Source organism: Colossoma macropomum, unplaced genomic scaffold, assembly GCF_904425465.1.
Source record: "Colossoma macropomum unplaced genomic scaffold, Colossoma_macropomum, whole genome shotgun sequence".
Lineage (NCBI taxonomy): Eukaryota > Metazoa > Chordata > Actinopteri > Characiformes > Serrasalmidae > Colossoma > Colossoma macropomum.
The window spans coordinates 15338365-15348983 of NW_023494784.1; the positions used below are offsets into that span (position 1 = coordinate 15338365).

At 43.4% G+C, this 10619-nt stretch overlaps 1 protein-coding gene across 1 annotated transcript; it reads left to right on the plus strand.

Annotated features, from left to right (window-relative positions):
- Positions 1–5876: 5876 nt before the first annotated feature.
- On the plus strand, positions 5877–8175 carry olig2 (oligodendrocyte lineage transcription factor 2). The gene is made up of 2 exons (XM_036573397.1): positions 5877–5975; positions 6219–8175. The coding sequence occupies exon 2, from the start codon at positions 6266–6268 to the stop codon at positions 7148–7150; it is 885 nt and encodes a 294-aa protein (XP_036429290.1). The 5' UTR covers positions 5877–5975; positions 6219–6265; the 3' UTR covers positions 7151–8175.
- Positions 8176–10619: the final 2444 nt, after the last annotated feature.

Here is a 10619-nt window from a genome sequence, read left to right on the forward strand (position 1 = left end):
TAACATTTGGTGAGAGCAAATCCGACAGCTTTCTCTTGAAAAGAAGCAGCCACCTTCAGAAAGAGGTTTCGCCTCTCCTTCAGCACACACACACACACACACACACATACACCCCGTCCCCGACCCTGGCCTGGAACCCAGCGGCCCGAGCACACACGGCCTGCAAATCCCTCCTTTATCCACCAGCAGCCAGATGGGGCGGCAGGAATAATAGGCAGAGCCCAATGAGCCCCCATTCAATTTGTCCTGGCGTGTAAAGGAGCTTGTAAGCCGCTCCATTTGAGCAGGGTGTAATAGTAGCCAGGGGAGCGGAGGCTACGTTAAGACTTAATTACCTACTAATGGCTGTTGTAGGGACAAAAGACTCACATAGAACCCAACAACTCGCACTTCCATCAGAGAGAGAGAGAGAGAGAGAGAGAGAGAGAGAGAGAGAGAGAGAGATAGAAAGAGAGATAGAGAGACTGTTCAATAGGAATTTTTGCTTGTACATTTGTGAAGCATCTACTCTTAAATATAAAGATTTCCAAATGGTTCTTAGCCTGAATGTATCAGTCTAGGAAGAAAATGAATGTGAAAAAAAGCTTCTTGTTTTCTTTACAAGATGATCCATCCTCTGAAAGGCTCTTTAGGGAACCAAAAGAAGGTTCTTCTATAACCTTGCCCCAAGCTAACGTTTCAGGCACATATTTAGGGGTGAAGTAAAATAAAAATGGTGTGATGTCCTTTGTATGAAAATGTTCATTATGTTTAGCAGGAAAGTAAGAATGAAGGAAGGAAGGGTTTGGGAAGGGAAGTTTTGTTCAACACACAGAGAGGGAAAGTTCTCTCACTCCTTTCTTTTTCCTCCCCCTTTTCTTTATTCCTTTCTTTTTTATTTTAGAGGAAGATTAGCAGGATTAAGAGTGGCTCACATATGCTCCTCCTCACCATTGGTATTCACCACAACACAGAACCAACTGCCACCCAGACTGAGAGAGAGAGAGAGTTTGGTGGGAATCACTTAAAATTAAACACAAAACAAATTGAAGGGGGCGTAAAGTGTGGTAACCCTTTAAACCCTAAGGGTCCGTGTGTGGCTCTAGAAACAGGCATTGAGGTCGGAGGAGAGTTTTCACAGTTCTGCCTCTGTCTTTCTGAAGTGATTTCTCAAAGTCTGTTATCTGATGTCTGAAAACGTAAAGTTTCTAAGTGAATTTGCAATTTAGGCACATTTCACACACATACTTACAACCCTTTAGGACCAGAGCCATTTCTGAACATTTGGAGGCCTAAGATGCATCCTACTTGGGGTCCCTCATGCCCCACCCACCCAATCAGAGTCTTTTATATGCCAGAATAGAACAAAAATTAATACTTAATCAAGTTCAATAAGAAAACAATGTAATTTTTAATTAATGTAATCAATTACATTATTTTGGTCCCACTTTATTTGGGCATCCCCCAGTAGATTATCTATAATTATTAACAAACTATCTGGGGATACTTTGTTGGCTCTAAACAGTCCTAATCCTAAGTGTAAGTGTTAGTACCAGGGTTGGGCTTAAGACCAGAGTTGGGGTTAGGTTCAGGTGTTGGGCTTAGGTTAATGTTAGGGCTAGATTCAGGTTTAAGGTTAGGGACAATTAAGGTCAATGGAATATTTACTTGAATTCTGGGGTCTATGGGTTTTTTCTTTGCACGCCATTTCACATATGTCTCTCATATTGACTGAACAATGATGTGATGGGTAAGTCCGGAGTGATTAGGTGATTTCCTGAGTGTCCATTGGTCAGTCTCACATAAAATGTAGACAGACACAAGAATCCACCAAGTACACTCAGTGAGAGGCAGATGACCCCTCTGCCACAGTTCCTGAGATCTACACATGGTGAGAGATCTCAACCCCTCTTCATAGCCTCATAACTCCAGATGTGAGTCACATACAATCTTAAGATTCAGTAAGATTCAAAAGGGCGACTCTACAGATTCAGGAAATGTTTGAACGGTATTTCTGTGCTGTAGTACAGCAATGACAGAGAAACAACTATAGAAACATTAAATTTGATGCGTAGGCATATTTGTGGACACTAGAGGGTTAAATGCAATATGAGCATCTACAGTAGGTTATCCAAATGAATTGTTTCCCCACAACTCTGTTATCAGATTAACCAGGACACTGTTGAATCTCTATGTGTATGAAATTTTGTGACTCTGTATTGAGCTGCCAGTGAGCAATGAGGTGGTGAAAGGGGAGGGGTGAGCACCTACTGCTTTTAAAACAATTCATACATCTCCACAAAGATTGCCGTCTTGAGATAAAAAAGACAGCACAGATGGCAGGTTTCTTAAACTGTGAACAAATCCCGCACTAAAAATTGCATTTCAATACAGTAAAACACTTTCATAAATGTTGATTCAGTTCATTTATATCATACATCAAACATTTTTACTTTGAAATATATTCCATCATTTTATCAGCACCTGAGCACAAATGTGTGGTAGGCCCCAACCTGGCTACCTTTTTTGATAGTCAGGGCACAAATCACAGCAGGTTACATGAGGGTTTGCAGCACCACTATGACTGCCTATTAACTGCAGTGTTGAGCATGCCACTGCTTCAAAGGCATTTTTTTTCAATTGAGACAAAACAATAGCAAGATTACACACACAGTAACAGGAACACAGGTTACCATAAACCCAACAACCAATGCAAAGTTTACCTATTAAGCATGCGTCCACTCTTCACAAGCAAAACACTTACCTCAGTGAAGACAACAAATTAAAATCACACAGCTGAAATGTCCATAATAAAGATGAAAAACACAAGCAAACCCAAATTGTCAAGCTACAGGCTAAGCTAAAGCATACTGCAACAACGATCATGGAAATTTTTTTGTTTTGTTTCCATCTTACCTCTGATTCATTATGAGCAGAAGTAGACAGTTTGCAGATCACCAACAAAGATAATCCAACTTTTTTCTTCAATTTGGGTGACTGATATAAATATACATATATGTGTGTGTGTGTGTGTGTGTGTGTATGTGTCTGTGTGTGCGTATGTATGTATGTATATTTTGGCTTTGGAAATGGACTACTCTGTAGGACTATCAGCGCTGGCTTTTTTGCTCATCCTCAGGGCACAATATTTGAAGATTTAAGTTCAAAGTACATTCAAAGGAACACTAGCTCACTGCTAAAACCTCAAAGCTTGACTGAAGTTAATGCAGGTAGTTGAACGGCTGCTAAGTAGTGACTGGATTAGAAAATGTTCAGGAAAACATGAAAAATGTCAGGATTGTGATTGGCTGTAACACAACAACAAATGTGAAATTAGTTTTTTTTTTCTGCTGTGCTGCTAGCGAAGCTCCCACCTGGAGTGAAAACAGCTGTTTAAATTTTGTTATAATTGCTCATGGGGGCCCTCTAGTGACCCAGGCCCCTGGGCACCTGCCCATAAGACCCATTGGATGATCCAGGCCTGGATGGCTCAGAGGCCCAGAGTGACTGCTTATACTGCTTACAGCTGGAAGCAGCTCTGTTCATGGCCCTGCAGTTTGTGAGTTTGTGCCTTGTCTTCTTATGAGCGCTGGCCTCATTAGCTCTCCACACACAAAATGTACGTTACAAAAGTCATTATCTCATAAACGTAATGGAAAGAGAAGAGAGCCAACATTCAGAATTAACACCCACATTCATTTCAACAGCATCGCTTATCCACCTACAGGTGGCAAAAGCTCTCTCTCTCTCCCTCTCTCTCTCTAAATGGGAGAACTCTAGCCTGTGATTAGCAGATAAGCAGATGTGTATGTGCTAATGTCTTCTTCATTAAGCACTTCCATTTTCTGCACCTGAACTGTGAAGTTTGGACGCAGCATGTTGGCTTCATGCCTCCACTGCTTTTTCTGCTCATTCTGAAGTTGAGTTTGGCAGATTTGGCCACTCTGGAAGTTACTGGTGTCTCTTTTGTTTAGGTCAAGCCCACAGAAACTCCAACTTTCACATACTAATCTTTTCTATGTGGTGTACCTTGCTGCAAGAGAAAGATGATTTTTGAGCTCGAGATTTTTGCAGCCTGTGTCCTTAATTAGCCCAGAGGCAACATGCTCAAAGAGCCCGGCTCACTGAAGCCCTCCTCTGCCTCTGTAATTGCTCCCTAGGCAGTTGTCAGTCAGCATGCGCGCGCGCGTGTGTGTGTGTGTGTGTGAGATACACAGCGCCTCCTTCCTGGTTGACATTTCAGATAATCATATGCGTCTGAGCTGAACTGCAGCCTCTCTTTTCTTTTCTGTTGCTCAAACTCTCCGCGCTTCTAATCCAGACAGTTTCAGCATATATTACCATTTGGGTCCACTTAACAAGTGAGATTACCGGAATTCATAATGAACGGAGATGAACTCCGGTGATTAAAACGCAACTTCTCGCCGGTTTTAAACCGTCTCATTAGCATAATCTTATTTAGCGTGGGTAAACAAGCAAACAGACGGGACTGTCCGCGCGGGAAACAACCAAACAACACGCGCTCGCAGTGTGAACGAAAAAAAAATTAAATGAATAAATAAATAAACAAAGTAAAAATATGCTAACGACCTTGATTTGGTGAGGACTCTTTCCTAAAGACCGAGAGAGACCGAGGAGTGCCAGATTTCTACCTGCGGAGCGCAGCTGATCAACTTAGCGCTCTTACACACGCAGGTTGTGGGAGCTTTTCTTTTCTTTTCTTTTCTTTTTTTTCTTTTCTTTTCTTTTCTTTTCTTTTCCTCTTTGCACCCCCTGGGTCCACTCTGATGGAGCAAATCAGAGAAACACAGTCCAACTGTTCTTTATAGACCTACAATAAACTATAATAGAGATCATAAGTAACCAAAATGTACAGTGAGCTAAACCACCGTGAACTATAACTTCTCAGTGTTGGCTCTTCTGCATAATGGATAAAATAACATAATTAACATTAATAATAATAATAATAATAATAATAATAATAATAATAATAACTGTATTAATATCATCGCAGTGTATTTTTATTTATTCTAATCCCACCGGCCTACTTGTTGGTCTCTCTCTCTCTCTCTCTCTCTCTCTCTCTCTCTCTCTCTCTGAACAGAGCCGTTAAATCAGTTCTTCACGCTCCGTTTATTAATCATTTTAAACGCATTCTAACGGCTGAAACCGGTCGCGCGCGCCATCAGCTGTCAGGCGCCCGCAGGGGTCGCCGGGTTAAAACAATAAGCTCCCTGCGCGCGCGCGTGTCACTGAGTGCACGCTGAAGTTCTGACCTTCACTCAGATCTTCATAAGTGATCTTAATAAAGTTATGAGTGACGCATCAGACATTCTGTTTAGAAACTAAAGGTACATTTAAAATTTTATTTATTTATTTGTTTATTTGTTTACATAATCGTCTCTTATGCTTTTGCACTGATAGGATATATTCTAATCTAAACTGCACTTTTTGCCTCTTTCTCTCTGTCTGTATCTGTGTGTAATCTCACTTTATTGCTGAATAAAATGCAGCTGAAGTTTGAAAGTTCGCCGCAGTTTCTCAGTGGGTCTGAGCTCTTCCTCTGCTCGGGGGTTTGGCGGGTGGTCGTGTTTCTCTGCGGGCTTTATCTGATGGTTTCTGATCTAAGCTCCTCGGCGCCATATGCGGAGCGGCTCTGATTGACTTAATGAAGCCTCGTTTCTCTGTCTTGACATCAGATTTGAACACCCCCCCCCCGACACACACCCCTCACAGCCCCTCCCCCTCCTTCGGTTCGCACGAAGCCCATTGGTCCTTGACGGACTCTCAGAGAAAAAAAAAATAACTCGGTCACATTGTCCCACTGACTTGGGTCCAGGTGGCGGGGGGCGCGCGCGCTTATAAAACGCCCGCGCCACTCCCCGCGTGCCAAACGCGCCGTCACGGACTCACACACGGAATAACAACAACAACAAAGTGAAACTTCCGACAAACAACATTGAAACAGCGACAGCGTGCGGTGCACGTGCTTCTCGGTAAGTTCATACTCGTTGTGTAAAGTCGGAAAAAGTCGCGAACTTACTGTCTGTGATCGGTTTAAGACTCGGAAAAACAAGGTTACAAGTAAAGTTTCCGTCTCATTAAGCTCGTGAAAAAACTTTAGGGCCCTCGTTCCTGAGCTCGCGCTTGTTCATGGGTCGATTTGCACGTAGATTTTCAGGTTAAAAAAATCATTTCTGCTGTGTGTGTTAACCTCGCTCTCTCTTCCGTGCGCCCAGACTCTGCTCTCCTCGAGTGACCTGCTGAGAGCCCAGCCGCGCGCGCCATGGACTCCGACACGAGCCGCGTGTCCAGCCGTCCGTCCTCTCCCGAAGCGGACGACCTGTTCCTCTCCTCCGCCGCCATGAAGAAGTCGGCCGGGTTCTCGGGCGCCGTGTCCTCCACGCAGGGCGACTCTCCGGGCGATCTGGGAGGCATCGATGGCCGCGCGCTCTCCTCCGCCTCGGTCGCGGACGACTGCGGCGGCGCGCTGGGCTTGAAGATGTTCTCCAAGAAGGACCGCAAGCTGCTCTCCGAGTCCGAACTGCAGACCATCCGGCTCAAGATCAACAGCCGCGAGCGCAAGCGCATGCACGACCTCAACATCGCCATGGACGGCCTGCGCGAGGTCATGCCGTACGCGCACGGGCCCTCTGTGCGCAAGCTCTCCAAGATCGCCACGCTACTGCTCGCGCGCAACTACATTTTGATGCTCAGCAACTCGCTGGAAGAGATGAAGCGGCTCGTCAGCGAGATCTACGGCGGCGGCGCGAGCGCGGCGGCGGCAGCGGCGGCTGCGGCTGCCGGTGGAGCAGCGGCGGGAGCAACGGCGGCGGGCGCGGCAGGCCACCACGCCGCTTTTCACCCGTCCGCGTGCGGCGCGCTGGCCCACGCGGCGCCTCTACCCGCGCACCCCGCCGCCTCGCACGCGGTGCATCATGCGCTCCTCCCGCCCAGCGCCGCCAGCGCACCCGGCCTTTCCGCCGTGGCCTCTGTGCGAGCGCACCACGGACTGCTGAAGGCTCCTCCCGCGGCCTCGAGCTTCCAGCACTGGGGCGCGGGCATGCCGTGTCCGTGCAGCATGTGCCAGGTCCCGCCGCCGCCACCGCCGCCGCACGTGACCAGCATGAGCGCAGTGGCCATGACGAGGCTCGCCAGCGACTCCAAATGACTCGGGAGGCCACATATGACACGGACTCGTATAGTGTAGTGCGTTAAAGTTCACCTGGTTCAAATGGTGCACATCCGGGACACGCGGCTACAGCCCAGAGTGGTGTGTGCGGTAAAATGAATATATTGCAATGTGTGTTCAGTATATCGCACTCAGAGCGGCCTCAGTCCAGCAAAGGGTCCTCGTTCACAAACGGTGCCCTGCAGGACCAGCCCACTCAAAAATGGCATGTGTTTAAAATTGCAATATATTTATTTTACATAGGAATATACTGACAATACACTGAAAAATACCGCTGTATGTTTCCACACACACTCAAAACATCATCTCACAACTTTCCCTCTCAGTTTATTTACTTTTGGCAATAATTCTGTTTTATTCACGTGAAACAGACGCGCTGTTTTGAATCAGGTAAACTAAACGCACTATTTCCTTCCCACTGTAGCCTCAGAAAGACTGTATCTGATAGACAGAGGTGAGGCTGATGGGGAGCTGACACAGCCGGATCAGTGACACTAACGTAGCTTTTTTAACCCGTTTAGCTCCAGTAGGTGATTATTTTCCTCCACACGGACATTTCAGTGTAGCTCATCATCGATTGTGAACGTGCTGTAACTGTTCAGCCACCTCTACAAAACTGTTATTATTATTACTATTATTATTATTATTATGATGTGTAAATAAACCATGTAAATATGTAGACAGTGTTTGTACAGAATGAGAGATTTTATTTTAGGACTGAAACTCGCGCTTCGGGCTTTAGAGCGAGCCTGGAGAACTCTTATTGCACCTGTTCACCTCTCTCTCCCCCTCTCTCTCTCTCTCTCTTTCTCTCTGTCTCATATTCTTCTCTCTTTGTTGTCTCTGTTCTTACTGCCATGTCATTGACCGACGCAAAGAATGATCATCTTTTATTTTTTATAAAAGTGCGAGACGATATTTATTGACTTATTTTCGATTGTATTTTCAAATGAATGAGGGATGATGTGAGAACTGTAAATGTAGTTCAAATAATAATAATAATAAAAAGGTTTAAAGTGAATCGTATCGCTTGTCTTGTGCTTTTTTCTTCTTCCAGTCAGAGAGAAGTCCTCAGCAGCACATTCTGCAAACAAACACCGACCTGTAACATGATTTATCAAATTTCAGCTGAATTAATTCGTATTTTTACATTCAATTGTCAGACGTGTGTCGCTTTGGCTGCTTTTCAGATCCCTGTTGGGTGAAAGGAGGATGGAAGAAGTCTTAATCTTTAATCTTAAATCTTAATCTGAGCCTCAATAACTCACCGCCTTATTAACCACATGATATCTGCCATTTCAGAGCTGAAACAGTATCTTCTCCATGTTGCTTCCACTGTTTATGTCGTTAAGGGTGAATCATGTCATCCATGAACAGAAACAGGCCTATAGACACTCACTGTTACTGGCTGGCGAATTGCTGTAAGCACTACGTAAGTAAACACTACGAAAGGCTGAGTGCACTCAGTCCTCCAGACTGTTAAATTTGTCATTAAAACTTTTTAGTTCACATCCAACAAAACACAAGTCCATCACCTTCCTTAAAATGTAAAGATAAGATTATTATTATTATTATTATTATTATTGTTATTATTATTATTATGGAAAATCATGTTACGTGTCTTGTAAAGGATGCTTGAAGAGTACAAGCACAAAAAACCCCAACAAAATAACAGAAGCTACATATTAAATCTCGCACTGAAACAGGATGTTCAAATATGAATTTTCTTGTCCATCTATTCGACGCAAATTAAATCAAACGAATAACTTTTAATTAATTAAATTTTAATTAACTATTGCTTTTGGAGAAACATCAAAACAGCCATTTTTCTCTTTTCTAATACCAATAAAACAACAACAGTTTAATAATAATAATAATAATAATAATTATTATTATTATTATTATTATTATTATTATTATAGTAGTGTTTGATTTCTGTCTTGCTATTATACAGTAGAATTCGCCTGTGTGAAGAAGCACGCTCCCATTTTAATTCTTCTTATTTTAAAATGATTTGAGAGAAGAAAAAGAGACTCTCGTGCTGTAACTGCTTATTCGAGTTCAGCTTCTCTGAATGAGGACCTGAATTATAAGGCACGAATCCAGTCGACCTTAATAACATCTGTTTATTAACTTTGATCGATTAATGTGGTCCTCAAAACCGCATAAAAGACCTGACTCTCAGCTCTGAGGAGGTGATGTAGCTGGGGGGGCAGACAGCGTGGTGGGCTGTGTGAGCTGAGTTAGTGAGATATGCAGTGCCTGCAGAGTAAATACAGCGGTGTGCGCGGCGGATTATACTCAACTAAATGGCAGCAGCTGGACGGCAGCTTTTCCGCACTGTTGCGATGTTTTCCAGCAGCCTCTAGAGCTGGAACGATATGGAGCGAACTTGCTCTCTGAATATTCATATCTAGCGTTTGTTTATCTCTCTGTGTTTCAGCGAGTGAGTTTAGAGGAATTCAGAGCACGAAAAGTCCTACAGCATCCCGAGGACACGCGAGGAGAGTTTACTCTGCTGTTTGTTGTGTTTTTGTGAAGCACAAATTAAGACAATAAACTATTCATAAAACACTGCACATCTCCACATAAGGTGGGCAAAGGTAATTTCACCGGACAGTCTGTTTGTGCTCCTCCGCTGAACTGAGAACACATTCTATCAGGACACACAGCTCAACGAAACAACGGCCTGTCAACAGGCTAGCGCACCTTAGACCCCCGGTGCCCCTCAAAAAAAGCATATCACTGTTAGAAATAAAGGTTCTGTGCAGGTACATTTTTGTTCATCAAGGTACAAACGATGTAAATATTCCCTTAAAGGTACACCAGTGGTTTAAAACAGAACAACTCACTGCCAACAATAAACAAATAAATCAATAAATTAAGCTTATAATAATAAATAATAACGGTAAATTAACCTAGCAAGAAAATCTACAGTTTGTTTGAGAATTTTCTGATTTCACTCTTTCATGTAGCTTTAAGACTGACCTGTGTAAATAACTTCTTTTGTGATCGGCTGCCCTGTATTGTGCCTCATTCAAAAAGTCCAGTCCAGGCTGAAACACTCCTTATAGCCTTAGTGTTAATGGGCAGAGCTAAACTGCCAAGGTATAATAATAGGTAGATTTATGAAGAGTTTCATTTCAAAATGCTCTATATACATTTGTAACAATTTCAGACACCAGATCAATAGCAGAACCCTTTTTGGTGCTATATAGATCCATTTTCAAAAAGTTTCTATACAGAATCTACATCACATTCTCCATCAACCTGAAGATCCATTTCACCATGTAAAGAACCCTTTAAGCATGCAAATGGTTCTTTGAGTGTTCCTGGTTCTATAGGGAATCATTGTCTTTCCTAAAACTCCTGAAAGAACCTTCTTTTTACGAGTGCTGAAAAGTTAAGTTTACTCAAACTATTAGAGGTAGTTTGTTGAAACAAATGA